Below are 19100 nucleotides of genomic sequence, written 5' to 3'. Positions count from 1 at the left end.
TATCTCGTCTTAATGCATTTTTAAGTCTTATGTGCAGCACTTTGGATGGCCTTGCTACAAAGGTGCTACAAATAACATGCCTTTCCTCTGGAGATTCATCTCTTACCATCAACCAATAACCTCCCCAGGTGTCATTACAGTCAAATCAAAAGCTTGTCTAGACATAAGCAACATCTAGACATAACACCAAAGCATAAATGCATTAAGCATTGATTAAACATTTTTTTGTTACCAGAGTTAGTAACTCCTCTGGGTTCATCCAAATCAAGTAAAAAATGGACATTATAAAGAAATAGAGACCTGGCCTCGAGCAGTGCCAACAAGAAGGCCGGCCCAGCACAAAGAAATATTTCTTTATGAAGGCTCCTCAGTATGAATCTCAAATCTCAATTCAGCACCTTTTTAGTCATGATACACAAAGGAAACTATAATAGCCATCATTCTGTCTGTCTTCTCTTCTCTGAAGCATTCCTTCACACCAAAGCAGTAAAAGCCTCCCTGTCCCGGAGCTCAGAAAATTCAAGTTTCATCTTACCTTTAAGTGTTTTTTGGTGCTGTGTGTGATAAGCCTGGCTTGTTTCTTGCTTGTGGTGTTCCTCTGTCTGATGTTCCCTTTTTTAAAGTCCTCCGAGCAGCTAATCCCCTCAGATGTTCTGTCTTTGTTTCATGTCCCAGCTGTGCTCTGTCCTCTTCCGTACCAGCTCAGCCACAATGGATGGGATAAAGGAGAACCAGATAGAAATACAAGGTGTATTTCAAGTAACTGTAGATATATATATATATATATATATATATATATATATATATATATATATATATATATATATATATATATATATATATATCTGTCGATGTGAACTGAATTGAATGACGGAGGTTTTTATTCATTGGCAAGAGTGAGTGACAGTAATTAGCATGACTATCAAGTTGAAGCCAAAAATCTGATGAAAGATACTATATTGTATAAAAATAAAAATAGTAATACAGTACATGCATGGCACATAAAATTAGAAAAAAGAAAACACCATACATGGGTGTTACATTGACAGTCATTGCACTGATGCATAGCAGCAGCAATTCCATTTCCCTAAGCTGTCCTGATTGAATTGCAAGGACAAAAACAACAAGGTAAGAGTCAAACAGAGTCAAACACTGTTCTTCTTTGGAGGTATAATTAGTAAAGCAATGTGGAGAATACACATGTGCACAAATAATGGCACTTAATAACTTCAAGAACACAAAAAGGTGTAAATTACCAGCTGCTCTGAAATCTAATTAATAAATTAACAACACATTTTCTCCCTTTTCTGCATCTGACTGCTCCTGTCCTTTTCCCTTTCTATATTGACTTAGTGTAGAACAATTTTGACTTGTACTTTACTTTTCAGAATGAAATATTGTACGTTTTACTACTTCACTACATTTATTTGACAGTTTTTACTTTTTACATCTAACAAAACATGTTTATATGATATTATGCTATATTATACTAATCAGTAGTATACAAAGTATCTGAACATGGCTCCACATTGATAAACTTCAACCTTAAAAAGGCTCTTACATGTGTATCATGTAGTGATCAAAACAGAATAATATATTTTGTAACACTTTAAAAGGAGCCATTCTGCATAATGAGTACTTTCTGATAATATTTCTTTACTTTTACTTTTTTGAATTTTGAATTCAGTTCTTTTATTTGTAATTAAGTATTTTTATACTGTGGCATTTCTACTTTTACTTAAGAAAAATATCTGAGTACTTTTTCCACTTCTACTACTATAAGTCTTCATGTATGATGGTATGGAAAATATAGTTTTACATATTGACTTTATTTACTGCCATGTAGTGACTTGAAAACAATTTCCAAATATTTCACAAAGCTTCATAGCAGTTGATGTTATAGAATGACACCGCCCTATGACACAGAATACCAACTGTAAAGTACTAAAGATTGGGATATAATTTCACCTTATTAGTAAACAAACATATCCTGGCATGAGCATGTGATGTAAGAAGCCCTGTGCCCCATTCAGGTCATTAAACACTTAGTGACAAATAAAGAACACTTAACCATTCAGACCCTAATCCTTCGCATCGGGGCATGGACTCAGGTTAACTAGTGTATTCACTTGTACATATAGCCTAAACCAACGAGGGAGACTGTGTTGCCTAAACACAGGAAGCAGTGAGCTATTCACATACAGTAATACACAACTGTAAATTAACAACGTTCTTAACACAAAGCCCTATACAAAACATACCAAATTATATTCATGTTTTACTTTTTGTTTTCATATTCTTGTGTAGTTAAATGCAACATAAATCTAAAAGAGGACATCTTTACCAACATTACCATTTTTTCACTCATCAGTACAGTACCATCAGTTTTACTGTGTCGAAGAAAATGTGGAAATATAAAGAGGAATAAATAAAAAGAATAAATAAATGTGGAAATAAAGACAAATAAATGAAAGAATAAATAACAACTGTGGAAATATAAAACAAATAAAGTACAAATAAATAGATATAAGCATTTCCATTTATTTATTTGTTCATTTAATTAATAAATATTTAATTTAAAAAATATTTAAAAAATTATATAGATATATAGATTACTCTATTTTTTCTGAATATATTTAGTTATCTCTTTATTTTCCCATATTCTCATATGGCTTTTGCTTTTCCCTGAAGGGCACAGCTGTCAATCAACTGGCTTTGGGAAGGTCTTCAGTTGATTGACATAGAGTATACAAATAAATACATACAGAAATAAATAAACAAATAAATCAGAAAAATTAAAAATGCTTATAATTATTATTTAACTAGTTAATTAGTTGTCTTTATATTTCCACAATTATATATATTATGTCCAAAAAGATTTTTTACTTTTTTATTTTTCTCTTTATATTTCCACATTTGTCTTGCTTTTTTCTTTTTTTACAGACGTATTCCTATTTATGGCTCTGACTATGTCTCCACAGTATAAACTCTTATCTTATTATATCTAACCACACTTTTTCAGGAAGTGGCCTCCACACTACGTATTTTCTGTCACATCTGAACTGAGCTTCAGGTATTATCATTACGAGGGATTAAATGAAAGTAAAAAAAAAAAAGGTGAGGTTGAAAAGCTCAGTAAGCAATACAGAAAACACTTTTTTGAATTGATTTTTTATTTGTGTAAGAAAATTTACAGATTGAATTACACATACGAACAATACAGATCATACAGAATGTATTTTCAGCATAACCAATCCTGTTTGTAGTATTTATGGACAGGATATCGAGGCGTAGTCGGGGTGGAGAGGGGTTGCAGTTCGGTGGGATGGGGATCTCATCGCTGCTTTTTGCAGATGATGTGGTCCTGATGGCATCATCGGCCTGCGACCTTCAGCACTCACTGGATCGGTTCGCAGCAGAGTGTGAAGCAGCTGGGATGAGGATCAGCACCTCTAAATCTGAGGCCATGGTTCTCAGCAGGAAACCGATGGAGTGCCTTCTCCAGGTAGGGAATGAGTCCTTACCCCAAGTGAAGGAGTTCAAGTACCTTGGTGTCTTGTTCGGTGAGTGGAGGGACATTGGAGCGGAGATTGATCGAGAATTGTGGCGAGGGGGCGGGTATTACATTCAATTTATCGCACTGTTGTGACAAAAGAGAGCTGAGCCAGAAGGCAAAGCTCTCGATCTACCGGTCAGTTTTTGTTCCTACCTCACCTATGGTCATGAAGGCTGGGTCATGACCCGAAAGAACGAATCCAGGGTACAAGCGGCGAAAATGGGTTTCCTCAGGAGGGTGGCTGGCGTCTCCCTTAGAGATAGGGGTGAAGCTCAGTCATCCGTGAGGAACTCGAGTAGAACCGCTGCTCGCTCCATGCGTCGAAAGGAGCCAGTTGAGGTGGTTCGGGCATCTGGTAAGGATGCCCCCTGGGCGCCTCCCTAGGGAGGTGTTTCAGGCACGTCCAGCTGGGAGGAGGCCTCGGGGAAGACCCAGGACTAGGTGGAGGGATTATATCTCCAACCTGGCCTGGGAACGCCTCGGGATCCCCCAGTCGGAGCTGGTTAATGTGGCTCGGGAAAGGGAAGTTTGGGGTCCCCTGCTGGAGCTGCTACCCCCGCGACCCGATACCGGATAAGCGGACGAAGATGGATGGATGGATGGACAGTTGTGTTCAAAATAATAGCAGTGTGATTTAAAAAAGTGAATAATGCTCAAAATCCTTAGAATAGCTTTTAATTCCATAATATCAATGCATTGGGAAGACTGCACATTCAATTCTAAATCAAAACATGACCAAAATTGATCAAGTTTGTGTTATACCTTTACAGAAAGTGAAGAAAAAGGAATATTAGGCTGTTCATAAAAATAGCAGTATTTGGATTTTTCATTTCAAAGGCATTTCCTCTTCAGCATAAGGCAACATGACCTCTTCAAGTATTTTTATGTATTGAAACTGATCCATGATCCCTGGTATGCGATAAATAGGCCAAACACCACAGTATGAGAAACATCCCCATAACATGATTTTTGCACCACCATGCTTTACGATCTTCACAGTACTGTGGCTTGAACTCAGTGCATGAGAGTCGTTGGACAAAATATCTGCGGCCCCTAGACCCAAAAAGAACAATTTTGCTCACATCAGTCCACAGAATTCTCCTTTGGCCAGTCAATGTGTCCTTTGGCAAATTTCTTTTCTTTTTTTTCTGCAATGGGACTTTGCGGGGGCTTCTAGATGGTAGCTTTGCTTCACATAGCCTTCTTCTGATCGTGACAGTACTCACAGGTAACTTTAAGTCTTCTTTGATTTTCCTGGAGCTAATCATTGGTTGAGCCTTTGCCATTTTGGCTATTCTTCGATCCATTCGAATGGTAGTTGACCGTTTTTTCCCACGTCGTTCAGGCTTTGGATGCCATTTCAAGGCATTTGAAATCATTTTGGCGGAGCAGCCTATAGTTTTTTTGCACTTCTTTATATGTTTTCCCCTTTCCAATCAACTTTTTAATCAAAGTCCGCTGTTCCTCAGAGCAATGTCTGGAACGACCCATTTTGCTGAGTATTTCAGTGTGAAATGCACTATAACCAGCATGCACAACATTTGTTTCCTTCCTCCCTTAAATATGGGCCATAATTGACGCCTGTGTCTTCACAGAATCAATCACCTCAGTAAGTGAACACAACACTGCTATTATTTTGAACATGCCCCTTTCAATTACAGATTCAATTAAAGCTGCAAGCAGCGATGACGGGCCCTCGCTTCTTGCCCCGGGGGGGTACTGGCAAATGCAACATCACATGTAGACCACACATTCTAAGTTTCATGTAAATCGTAATAACTTTTGCCAAGATAGAACCGTTCATGTTTCGACACCCACCTACAGGAAGTTGTTCCTCCATAACTTGCGCATTGTGTTAGCTATCAAAATTCTTTTAATAACTTTTAGTCACGAGGGTCCACCGTATCTATATCCAAGTTTTCGTGCACATTGGACTCACGGCCCAGGAGGAGTTAGACAAAGTATGTTTCCCATATATCGCAATGTGAAAAATTAATAAAAAAAATTCTAACAGCGCCATCTAATGGCCAATTCATTCTAAATTTGGCATGGATGCTCAAGCCCCTATGCGGAACAACTGTGTCATGGTGGGTGGCAATCTGAATAAGACTTGGTAAGATACGCAACTTCCTGTTTTGACAGCCCCCTTCAGGAAGTTGGTCCTCTGTAACTTGCGCATTGTGTCAGCTATCAAAATTCTTTTGATAACTTTTTGTCAGGTGGGTCCACAGAGTCTCGCGTAAATATTTGTGCAGATGGTACTCACGCTCTACAAGGAGTTAAAAAAAGGAGGTTTCGCATAAAGCGAATTTGTTAATTAATTAACAAAATGAAAACAGCGCCATCTAAAGGCCGATTGACACCATATTTGGCACACAGCCTCATTGGCATATGAGGAACAACTGTCTTAAGTTTTGTGTCTATCGGAACAGCCGTGTGCAAGATACAACCGTTCCTGTTTCGACACCCACCAACAGGAAGTTGGTCCTCTGTAACTTGCACATTGTGTTAGCTATCAATATTCTTTTGATAAAATTTTGTCACGAGGGTCCTCCAAGTCTATCTGCAAGTTTTCGTGCCGATCGGACTCACGTCCCAGGAGTAGTTAGACAAAGTAGGCTTCCCATATATCAATATTTTGCTGATTAATAAAAACAATTTTTTAACCGCACCATCTAATGGCCGATTGCTGCCAACTTTGGCACAGATTCTAAACCGGCCATGAGGAACAACCTTGTCAAGTTTCGGGACAATGCGAATAATTGTTGCCACGATAAGGCAACTTCCTGTTTAGACAGGAAGTTCCTATAACTTGTGCATTTTTTCAACTATCAAAATTCTCTGGATAACTTTTAATCATGAGGGTCAACAGATACTACCTGCAAAGATTCGAGAAGATTGAAATCACGGCCTAGTACGAGTTCGAAAGAATGTAAAACACCTGAAAAATAAAACTGGCCGCCTTCCGGTTGGGCGGAGCTAATGAAGGTAAATGGGAAATATGTCTGCAATGATTAGAGCAATATGTGTATTAAATCTGGTGATGATCTGAGCAACTATGTCCATGTTAAGGCCTTCCACACCTTAGGGGGCGCTACGGAGCCCGCTTAGAGGTATGGCCCAAATCACTGTACAGTCTCACAAAGCTCCCAGGTGTTTATGTGTGCGCCAATTTTTGTGAGTTTTCGTGTATATTGAGGCCGTCAAAAATGTGCCCAAGGGCTAAAACCAATTAGGGTCACATAGGCCACGCCCACTTTGACCAGTCCGTACCTTACTATAGGGGTGGCCTCATGAGTGGCCCTAGATGGTACCCATCAAATTTTGTAAAAATCGGATGAGCAGTTAATGAGATATAAACTTTATGTACTTGTAGTGCCCCCTAGTGGCCAGTGTTCGTAAAATGTGTGGGGCACCTCCAGAGGGTCATGGCAAACAAGAATCTTAAGTTTTGCGTTAATAGCAATTATTTTGGTTGAGATATGGCAAAGTTGGTGTTTTCATACTTAGCTACACACATTTGTTTGTACGTAATATGTGCAATTTTTATCCTATAAAAATTCTTTGGGTAACTTTTTGTCAGGTCCATCTAGAGATGCTACCTGCCAAGTTTCATGCAGATTGGTTGCACGGTCTAGGAGGAGTTCGGCAAAGTAGGTTTTCAATAAATCGCCACTGAAACATTGACCAATCAGAGCAGACTGGGCTATTTTGGGAGGGGGGGTTGAAGAGACATGCGCTACAAATGGAGCATTTCAGGAAGAGGATGAATACAGAGCTATTCAGACAGAGAAAAATGTGCTTAATACGAAACCTTTAATGTTTGATGCTGAACGGTGAACTGTAAGCAGAGTTTAAATAAATGTCATATCTGATCAAAGTGTCAGAGTTGTCACATTGTGATTGTTGCCACAAATGCAGTAATTGTCTCTGTTTACTGAGCACTACTGTATTACACAAAACATTTTTTGTTTTTCATCCACTTCATCAAAATGAATTTCCATTTCTGTTTTTCTTTCTTTCTTCATCTCCTTCTCTGGATAAAATGGGCTCTCCAGGATAGCTTTGTTTTCCTCTGATGTAAGCTGACCTTCACACAGGAAGCCATGGATCTTCTGCAATGAATCCAATTCTGAGCGCCAAAGTGCAGTTCTGGCTCTGATGAACTGAGAGACTTCAGATTTGCTGCCTTTGGCCAGACTGATGCTGTCCTTACAGATGAAGAAGATATCCATGCCAAGGAAAAGAGCATTGAGCCCGATGAGCCCGGCCCTGGCTGACTTAGAGAGAGCAAGAGGCCCTTTGACTGCTGCCTGTCCGATATCTGGGATATCTGCTGCCACCCTGGGCACGTTACGTAATGCTTTTCCTTCCTGCACTGCCATTTTGCCAGCACTTGCAATCAGCTCTTCACTTTTTAACATCTTAACAGCAGAGGCAGCATTAGAAATCACCTTGCCAACTCCCACAACCACATCTATCGGGCTTGTTTCCTCTTTGATCTCGACCTTCAGACAATCCTGCAGATCCTGCACATCCTCCATGAAGCTCTGGAAGACTTCACTGGCTTTCTTCTGTTGTGTATGGTTTACTCCAATCTCTGTGGCAGTGGTGACAGCACTGTTGACTCCACTGGTAATTCCCAGCCCTACCCCAGTCAATGTCAGCACTAAAGACGCTCCAGCTGTTACAGGAATTAATGCCAAACCAATGATGGAAAGCACACCTCCAACTGCCCCCACTGAGCTGCCGGCCACACTGGAGATCCTTGCCCCCGTGTTCATCCTGTCTAGCTGAACAGCATTCTCCTCCAGGTCTTTTAGGAACTGCAGCATCCGGGGCTGTCGCTCGCTGAACATATCGATGAAGCCAGAACACGGCTCATCCTGATACAAGAACACCGTACGGAAGCTCTGGTTCATCCTGATGAAGAGAAAAGAAGAAAATAGGAAAGACTAAATAAGATGAAACATCAGTATGTTACTTTAAAATTCAGTAGGAAAATAATGGATTTGGGATCTGTTTTTTGGAACACACATTGCTACAAGAAGCAATATAATCTACATAAAATTGAAATAAGTGACTACAACATTTCATAAAATAAACTACAAAATAGACTGGGGTATTAACTCCTGATAGACAAGAACCATTATTTACAATCAAAGTATCCATTAATTTCTGAGTTTATGGAGTTCATTATAAAAATCATGAGTTATGAATTATAATAATTTTGCCTCTTGTTTCCAAACAAGCTAGTCCACAGCCCTGCTGCTGTGTCTCGAGCTTCTAATCAACTTTTTTCTTGTTTTATTTTGTTATGTTGTGTCTCCCCGGACCACATTTTGCCGTGATGACACACACACACACACACACACACACACACACACACACACACACACACACACACACACACACACACACACACACACACACACACACACACACACACAGACTCAGAAGGTGAAAAGAATACCAGTGTTGTCATGACTGGTAAATAAAGCAGCTCTGTGAGGCTGTGCTTAGGCACAGCAGTTTGTTGAGCCAAATGCTAACATTTGCATGCTTACATGCTGATGGCAGACACCTAAAATGTTTACCATGTTCACCATCTTAGTTTAGAGTATTAGCATGCTAACGATGTTAGTGTTGTTGTGTGTGGTAGTGTCAGTGTTTGCTAATTAGCACTAAAAATACGTTAAATCTGAGGTTGATGGGAATGTTTTTAGTTTTGCAGGACAAATTGCAGTATCACAATTATTGGACAAATGATATTGTTGTATGTTTGACCTCTTGGTGGTCCTAGAGGACAAGCCAGAGAATCACCAAAATCAAAGATTTCTCCTCTGGGGAACCTGTTGTGCCAATCCTTGCAAAAAATAAAAAAAGACATTTTGGACTGCATGTCTACATTTACATTACTCATAACAACTTGCACATCTGTGTTGACATGACATTTGGGGCCAAAATACATACATCATCATCATACCTGATTTCATCGAGCTGATTAATGTGATGAAGCATCCTTTGTATGTCATCTTCAGACAGATCCACATCGAGGTCCACCAGAGATTCATCATTCATCTCCAGGCAAAAGTCACTTAAGGAGCTATGAAACAAAATTAGTTAATAAAACAGATCTTTATTTTGCAAAATATGCATATTATTTTGAAGAAATTAAAGTTTACCTTTTCTCTAACTTCTCACAGATTTTCTGGGTGGTCTTTATGTAACTGTCAAGCTGATATGCCAGCACTTCCACATTCTGAAGTTTAGGAAGGAAGAAAACACTCGTATCGCTTTTAAACTCGAGGAGATGAGGGCAGATTATCCGTGCAGCAGAGATGACAACCTGAACATGTTCAGGACTGATCCCTTCTGGCAGATGTAACACCTGATTCTGCTCCATGAACACATGAAGTGAGGTGACCGCAAGATTCTCCACAGCATCCAGGAAGCAGTTGAGCTTCTCCAGGCCTCTCAGAGTGTCCTTCAGCACAGCAGCCAGCTCCGTCTCCAGCTCTGCACGCCTGCTGTCTGCAGTCACCTGGGTCACCTTGCTCTTCATATATTCCCAAAAGGCCTTACCTTTGTTCTTTGACTGTCCAACATGGCCGATGCTTAGGTCGATGTTGTCAGCCCTGTATTTGATGTCCCTCATCATTTCCAACTCTGTCTCCCTCCCAAGCATCCATTTGGGGTTCCTCTCACAGAATGTTCTCACTGTGTCGATGTAGACAAGGGTATCTTCGGTGTAGCAGCACAAGACCTCCTGGAGTTCCTTTCTGTAACAAAACATCATCCAGTTTGTGAGATTTCAAAACAAATTTAAACTGAGCAGTTGTGGTGAACACTGCAAAACCCTAGGTTTGTTCTGTGACAGTAGTTCATAAAAGTGCATCCTCATAAGCTGTATCATGACTGAAGGTTAAAAAAATACTCAAATGTCAGATTTATTTAACGTCTTCATATAGCATTTAATGTATTGGGGTTTCAGGTTTTAACATATCAGTCTCCTTATAATACACTTTCTCTCCTTTCTGTGCAAAAGCAGCTCCAAGATTTAAACTCTGTAGGTCTACCTTGCAGCCGACATGTTTCTCCTCTCGGTCTGTGGTCTTCGGTTCGAAAATATTTCAAGATTGGACATCCGCTCCTTAACTGCGCTAGTAACGTTACCAGCTCGTTTTCTTGACTATAACTATTGAGGAACTCAACTATTTTTGTTGACAAAACGACGACAGATCACATCGTTTGGTTTCCTTTTCCTTTTTTCCACATCACTCAGCAGGTTGAACCACCCACCTCAACAATTTCTGATCTGAATGGGCTTAAACTCGTTTAAGGCTCGGCAGTCAGGTGATTTATTAATTTCGGAGGCACCACACCTCCCAAAAATCATTCCAGTGTATACGCTGCTAAGGATATTACTGCCATCCACAGGTCAAAGTTTGAACTAGATGCTTTGAGTTTTAGTGTGTCCAGTCCTGTATCTTCGCAGGGAGAACTGCCTTCGATATAAGTTTCTCACTGTGTCCAACCCTTTTGGGACGTCCTGTGCTGAGATCGACTGACGGATAAGCCATCCATGGGATCAAGGAGACGAGGAGGTACAATCATCCAAAACATCCGTGGTGGTACACAATCGGAAATTTGAATAAAGCTGACTTCCTGATGCTGCCTTCACGTGCTGTCGGAAATATACACGTTAGGCCTACTTGATGATAAGACCTGTAAGACCCAAAGTAAAACGATGTTACTTCGAGTGGTTACCTCCGTATAGGTCTTGTTTGAGTGTGTGGTATCAATCTTCTCATCTAACTTTCTGACAGAATGCGATTAAGAGTATTTCTGGAAACGTTTTCCATAACAACCCATTAAGCTGTTAGTCCATGGGCCCAACCCCACAATTTGTCATATCGGTACCATCTGGGTGGGCAAATTCTAGTTGTGATTTTTGAATTACTATAGCTAGATCTCTAGATTATATTTTGATATGATAGACCTTGCTGACTGGCAGCTTATTAGTGGTTATAATATAACCTCTTAAAGTAATGGACTGCTCTCCTTCAAAACAGTGAAAATGCCTTCCCTGGAAATCGTCTTTCTCTCAATATATCCTCTCTATTGGGTGTCTGGATTACTGGTCAATCATAGATACTTGTAAAAACTTCCTAAGTAGCGTTTAAGTAGCTATTTTCTAATAAACAGGGATATTTAAGCTAGTGGTTCTCAACCTAGGGATCGGGCTCCCAGGAGGGTCGCAAGATCATTCATGGGGATCCCCAGATAGTTGTGAAGAAAAAGTAAAATTAGCCTACATATTTGAATAGATTTTACATTACTGTGTGAGTTTGGTACCTTTCATGTGTTATATTCAGTGGTTCATTTGTAAATCAGGAGGTCCTGGACCACAGAAAGAGTGACGTTCCTGTAGGTCAGGGGGAGCAAAAAAATCTCACAAAACTAATAAAAAAAAATGTTCACAGTGCCTGGAGCTCATTGGACAATAGCAAGATGCTAGCTGTTAAAACTAAACAGAAAAGTCATCACAAGCAAATCATTATTTATTTATATTTATTAATTAGAGCATTCACAATAATCACTCAAAATCTAGCAGGATGTAGACAATTATTAAGGTGAGTATTATTATTACAATCAATTATTTAAATACTTAACAAACATTTTGTTTGTTGTATGCTAACCAAAGTTGTTTGGGTTGAGATGTACATGTATACATTAGTGCAATCTTAAGCATGTTTCATATAATACAGTGTAGTTTAGCAAGTGATGATACTGCACTGGTGGAATATCTCTCTCACACAAGTTTTTGGCTAAGTCCAAAATTGGGAGATGTCTGATTTCTGCCGCCCTTAGCAAAGTTTTCCATGAGTCCAGATTATGAGGTGACACCACGTTTGAGTCAGAATCCTCATCAGAGAAGTGGATGATACAGTCCAGGTAGCTGCTGCCTTTCACCTGAAGTTGAATCCATTCTTACTCTTTGATGATTTAGCTTAGCCTGGGTAAACCCTGACGAACTTCCATTTCATATGAAACTAAAAACCTTAATTATCCTTTTTTTTCTTACCTTAATTATCCTAAACTAAAATATTATCAACTAATATATGACTTGGAAAATGAATTATGCTAAATAGCTAAATTATATTGTATTTTTTTATGCTAACTAGCTAGCTAGCGATTAGCATCAGCGAATAGTATTAGCATTGCAAGCTACCATAACATAAGCAGTTTAAGTAAATCTTTGTTCAAATATCTAGTTAGCTAGCTAAATTTATTAGGAACAAATAAAAGGGGCACTTTGGTGAAACTTTGCTATGGTGAAAAAAGTCATAGCATAGTATGTCTAAAAAGAGTCATAGTTGAAAAGATATTGGTCTTCAGTTCACACTATCCTAAGTGTATTAGCCTGGGAATAAGCTTCCAACCTTGTGGTTATGGGGCAACCACTCTACCTCCAAGCCACAAGACACCAGTAGTATTGTACGATTGATGATTAGTCATAGTATAGTATGTCGAAAAAAAAGTCATAAAAACTCTTTCTAATTATATTAGCCTGGGAATGAACTGCCAACCTTGTGAAAATAGAGCAACCACTTTACCTCCAAACCACAAGACACCAGTAGCATACTATGGTTTGTTGTTGGTATGTCGAAAAAAAGTCATAGTATAGTATGTCGAAAAAAGTCATAACAAAGTCATAGAATACTATGTTGAAAAAAAAGTGATAAAAAGTCATAGTATAGTATGTTGAAACAAACACTCTTAATATCCCTCTCTTAGCACCCTAAGCTATCTGACCTGACATACATGTTTATGTTTTCATCATTTGCCTCTTTCACTTACTATGTTGGACCTCAAAAATTGCTGAGACATGTAGGACTTGAACATTTTGAACATGTCGAAAAAAGTGATAAAAAGTAAAATGTCGAAAAAAGTCATAGTACAGTATGTCGAAAAAAGTCATAGTATAGTATGTAAAAAAAGTGATAAAAAAGTGATAGTATAGAATGTCGAAAAAAGTGATAAAAAGTCATAGTATAGTCAACATGATATCATGACTTCGCGTAAACATACACGCCACTTTCTAAAGCCACGTGGCGTGTTATCGCGAGGCTACGTGATATCGTGAGGCTACGGTTGGGGTTCGGAAAAGTCACACGCACAGACAGTTAAAGAAATGCAGGTTGGGTTTAGGAAAAGAAGAAACAGTTGGGATTAGGAAAAGAAGAACAGGGTTGGGTTAGTGATGTTCAAATGAAGCTTCGCGAACCACTGTCTTTATTTTCTGAGCTCACTAGATGGTGCTCTCTGTTCAACAAAGGTTTGAAAACACACTGAATTGCCATTCCTTTAACCTTTTTCTTTGAACAGAGAGCGCCATCTAGTGAGCTCAGAAAATAAAGACTTGGTTTGCGAAGCTTCATTTGACCATCACTAGGCTGGGTTTAGGAACGTGGGTTGGGTTTAGGAAAAGAAAAACTGTCAATGGAGGCCAAACGGCATTGATAAAAAAGCTAAAAAGCGAGTATGCGTCTTGATAACATGCCAATAATGGCATACGAATTGTCATACATACACCATTTCATGAGATCAGTCTGGTATAGTATGTCGAAAAAGTGATAAAAAAGTCATAGTATAGTATGTCGAAAAAAGTGATAAAAAAGTCATAGTATAGTATGTCGAAAAAGTGATAAAAAGTCATAGTATAGTATGTCGAAAAAGTGATAAAAAGTCATAGTATAGTATGTCGAAAAAGTGATAAAAAAGTCATAGTATAGCATGTCGAAAAAAGTCATAGTATATTATGTTGAAAAAAGTCATAGTATAGTATGTCGAAAAAGTGATAAAAAGTCATAGTATAGTATGTCGAAAAAGTGATAAAAAAGTCATAGTATAGTGTGTCCAAAAAAGTCATAGTATAGTATGTCGGAAAAAGATAAAAAATGTCATAGTATAGTATGTCGAAAAAAGTCATAGTATAGTATGTTGAGAAAAGTCATAGTACAGTGTGTCGAAAAAAGTGATAATAGAGAGTGACAGGAACACAACTCTTCATCTTTCTGTAATGTAGGTCTTGAAACCAATAGCATCATCCAGGATTTGAACACTCAACCCTCCATCTTCCAATCTCTCACTTATCACCCTAAGCTATCTGACCTGACATACATGTTTATGTTTTCATCATTTGGCTCTTTCATTTACTATGTTGGACCTCAAAAACCTGCTGAAACACATGGGACTTGAACACTCAACCTTCTATCTTCCAACCATTCTCTTATCCCTCTACTCTCCCTGACTTTTGTCACAAAATTCATGCCTGTGGCATGTTTGTTGTTGTCATAGTACAGTTTGAAAAAACTGATAAAAAAGTCATAGTATAGTATGTCGAAAGAAGTCACAGTATAGTATGTCGAGAAAGTCATAGTACGGTATGTTAAAAAGTGATAAAAAAGTCATAGTATAGTATGTCGAAATAATTGATAAAAAAGTCACAGTATAGTATGTCGAAAGAAGTCACAGTATAGTATGTTGAGAAAGTCATAGTACAGTTTGTTGAAAAAAGTGATAAAAAGTCACAGTATAGTATGTCGAAAAGAGTGATAAAAGAGTCATAGAATAGCATGTTGAAAATAGTAATAAGAGAGTAACAGAAACACAAGTTTTCTCTTCATGTATTTGAGTCCTTAATTCCTGTAATGTAGGTCTTGAAACCAATAGCATCATCCAGGATTTGAGAACTCAACTCTCCATCTTCCAATCTCTCTCTTATCACCCTAAGCTATCTGATCTGACATACATGTTCATGTTTTCATCATTTGCCTCTTTCACTTAGTATAATGTACCTCAAAAATTGCTAACACATGTAGAACGTGAACACTCAACCTTCTGTCTCCCCATCATTCTCTTATCCCTTTAAGCTCCCTGACCTGACATAATTGTTTATGATTTTGGCATATTCGTGTCTTTCACTTGATATATTTGCCCCATAAAACTTCCTCATCATATAAGACTCAAAGCCTCAACCTCCTGTCTTCCAAACATTAACTTGTCACCCTAAACTATCTGGCCTGACCCAAAGCTCATGTTTTCGTAAAATAAAGTCATAGTATAGTATGTCAAAAAAAGTGATAAGTCATAGTATAGTAGGTCGAAAAAAAGTTATGGTATAGTATGTAGAAAAAAGTGATTAAAAAAAGTCATAGTCTGGTATGTTAATAAAAGGTCATAATAAAGTCATAGAATAGTTTGTCGACAAAAGTCATAGTATGATTTTCGACATACTGTACTATGACTTTTCTATGATCTTTTTTGACATACTAAACTATGAGTTGGGGGGGGGGAAGATTGGGTTAATATGAACACAGTAAAGAAAGAAAGACAAAAAATGAAAACGCACTTGTGGCACTGGGCTTAATGGGAGTTAGCAACATGGGTGCCATTGCTGAGTTGGAAGACAGGGGTCAGCAGGGGCCCATTTGCCCCGGGGCCTCCCAATTGGTTTATCCAGCCATGAGCAGCATGCATGGTGCTGCAGAGAGATGAAGGAAGATGTGTGTGTGTGTGTGTGTGTGTGTGTGTGTGTGTGTGTGTGTGTGTGTGTGTGTGTGTGTGTGTGTGTGTGTGTGTGTGTGTGTGTGTGCATGCATGTCTGTGTGTGTGTGTGTGTGTGTGGGCCATGTCAAAACGCTCACTCAGCTGCTCTCAACTCGGCGCAGACACTCAGGGATCAGAGTGGAAACACAGGGCAGAGTACTCACACACGCAAGACAGCAGAACAACATCACAGAACACACTGTAGAACACAGAGCAGAACGTACAGAAACACAGCAGAACTTACAGCGGAACTTACAGCAGAACACACAGTGGTGTTGAATTGTTATACTGACCTACTGAGGCTAGATAACAGACAATAATTTGCAATATCGTAACAGTGAAGAGCACAAAACACTATTGGTCGCCAGCTTAAAAACCTTAAACATTTATATAATGTTTTGTTAAAAAAAAAAGAGACAAATCCAACAGCGTCTAACTACTCACTGTGCATCTAATTTGCCTTCCTGGAGGGACATGAAAGAAATGTTTTTTAACCCTGTAGCCCAGAGGGCCCATGGGTGCATCCTCACCCAGAGACTCCCTCTAATCAGGCTCAATTACTGAGGATAGAAACGTTCAAAGGGCAACCACCTTTAAGAGAGCCTCTGTTTTCTAACCCTCCCTCTCCCTTCTTTTACTCTAGAGGACAATTTCCTGGAAACACTCCTTGAGCCAATGCCCGAGGGGCGCTCTAACAAGGCCCCGATTAGGGCTGGATTTGCAGCTTGCTGAATTAATGTCAGATTGGCATTAAGAGTCCATGTGGGACCAGTGTGGGTGCGGGCCTGGGACCTGATTTCCGCACATCCTCGCTTATCAGGGATAATTGTTTAACGAAAGCGAAGGGTGTCCCAAATCCTGGCAGAGAGGGAGAATCAGAGAGGTCTTTAGTCAGAGCTCAAGGTCTCTCTTCAGGGAAAAAGTGTTGGTATCTGCAAGAGAATTTACTGTGGAATTAACACTGGTTTCATAATGTGGCTGCTGAGGAACAGACTTCACGAAAAGGAGCAAATGCAGACGTGGAAACCTCAGCGACACACTCTACAGATTTTTGGATCTATAGCCCCTCTTGTTCAGCACAGAGTATGAGATCAGTGTGAGAACGGTAAATAGGAATTTAACAGCGGTGGAAAGTAACTAAGCACATTTACTCAAGTACAGTACAATTCTGAGGTTCTCCTACTTGAGTATTCACATTTTATGCCACTTTACACTTGGACATCACTATATTGATTTGACAGTTATAGCTCCTTTTAATTTACGGATTATGATTTTTACATTTATAACCAGTTAACTACCCAAGAGTAGTAAAAATAAAAGTAGTTAAAATCAGCTCCATGTTAAGGAGCTACAGCATTAAAAATGCTGCTTACATATTAATGCTTCATTGTTCAATAATGGAAGAAGTATTCAGATCTTTTACTTGGGTAAAAGTAGCAATAGTAGCCTACAGTGTAGAAATACTCTTTTACACATAAAAGTCCTGCATATGAAATCTTACTGAAGTAGAAGTACTTTTTGTGCATGTCCCATTTCAAAATCATATATATTATAATATTGGATTATAATTGTTGATGCAGTAATGTGTAGCTGGTAAGTGGAACTGATTTGAATTACTTTACATAATCCTGGGTATGGCTTGACCTATAATCGTATATCATAATTTATTAGTTGATTTACATTTTGTATTAATAATAATCTGAAAATCAAAACATAGTGCAGTAAAAAAGTGCAATATTTGCTTCTGAAATCTAGTGGAGTAGTATAAAGTAGAATGGAAGTACAAGTACCTCAAAATTGTACTTAAGTAGGCCACTTCCACCACTAATAATATATATAAAAACAATATAACATTGATAGAAGGCATTATTCTGCATAATGAGTACTTTTGATATCTTAAGTACATTTTGCTGACCATTTTTCAACATTTTTTAGGTGAAATTCTGAGTGCAGGACTTTTACTTGTAATGAAATACTTTTGCATTTTCTCAACAACTGGAATACTTCTTCCTTCAATTCAATTGTTCTGTTTTTTCAATGTACTTTATTCTCTCTGTATCAAACATTTCAATTCTCATATATACTTCAACATGCAGCGACTCAGCCGCTCAGAGATGATAAATGCTGAACTAAGAGCAGCAGAAATCATCCTGTCCAAACTAGTCTCTGGACGGATCATCTGAGTATCTGACATGTGGCCCAGAGGCCTGAGAGAAACATGATGAGGACTTCTTTTTTTTTTTACAAGGAGACGTCCAACCTGTACAGGCTCTCTCTCTGTCTCTCTCTCTCTCTTTCTCTCTCTCTCTCTCTCTCTCTCTCTCTCTCTCTCTCTGATGTTGTTGATTACATGAACAGCTTAACAACCCTTTTCATCCACATCATCAGAGCTGCGGGTCTCGACCCATAAAAACAAAGCTTAGCCCGATGCACGATGCACTGACACAGCCGTAAATGTGGACGATGGCAAACTCTGACATGAAAATGATTTTTAGTCTATGCTATTTTAGTTAATGGTTCTGTGCACAGAACGAAAGCAATGTCATAACATAATCCAGTTCAAAAAGAGGTACAAAGCAATTTTCAAAAATTATATGAAAGGAGGGCTTTAACAGCTGCAATATATGTGTTCATTGACGTATGTGTATGATTGTGTGTGTGTGTGTGTGTGTGTGTGTGTGTGTGTGTGTGTGTGTGTGTGTGTGTGTGTGTGTGTGTGTGTGTGTGTGTGTGTGTGTGTGCCTGGGCCTGTGCATGTGTGTGTGTGTATGTGTATGTATATGTATGTATGTATGTATGTATGTAAATAAGTGTATACTTCTTCCTACTCCTTTTCAGACATGTCTATGTTGGTTAATGTTACTTATTGTTTATTGAATGTTTTGCTTATTTAACTTATTAGTATATTTTTTTGTGATGTTTTGTTTTG

The 19100-nt window shown here is 38.7% G+C and overlaps 1 protein-coding gene across 1 annotated transcript; it reads right to left on the bottom strand.

Annotated features, from left to right (window-relative positions):
• Nucleotides 1–7353: 7353 nt before the first annotated feature.
• Nucleotides 7354–11217, bottom strand: LOC120574980. Its single transcript, XM_039825523.1, has 4 exons — nt 10636–11217; nt 9742–10338; nt 9543–9662; nt 7354–8479 (listed from the first exon to the last, which is right to left on the bottom strand). Exons 1-4 carry the CDS (start codon nt 10701–10703, stop codon nt 7501–7503), a joined length of 1764 nt encoding a protein of 587 aa, XP_039681457.1. The 5' UTR covers nt 10704–11217; the 3' UTR covers nt 7354–7500.
• Between the last annotated feature and the right edge of the window lie 7883 nt (nt 11218–19100).

The sequence above is a fragment of the Perca fluviatilis genome, chromosome 15, assembly GCF_010015445.1.
Source record: "Perca fluviatilis chromosome 15, GENO_Pfluv_1.0, whole genome shotgun sequence".
Lineage (NCBI taxonomy): Eukaryota > Metazoa > Chordata > Actinopteri > Perciformes > Percidae > Perca > Perca fluviatilis.
The sequence above is the reverse complement of the archived record's forward strand: the minus strand, read 5'-3'. Positions and strand labels throughout refer to the sequence as shown.

Bases quoted from the DNA above. Each gene is read 5' to 3' on its own strand.
- LOC120574980 (XM_039825523.1), bottom strand. From the start codon at position 10,703: ATGTCCAATCTTGAAATATTTTCGAACCGAAGACCACAGACCGAGAGG. The intron at 10,339-10,635 runs GTAGACCTACAG...GTTTTGTTACAG, and splicing joins AGAAACATGTCGGCTGCAAG to AAAGGAACTCCAGGAGGTCT. The intron at 8,480-9,542 runs GTATGATGATGA...TCTCTTCATCAG, and splicing joins AATCAGCTCGATGAAATCAG to GATGAACCAGAGCTTCCGTA.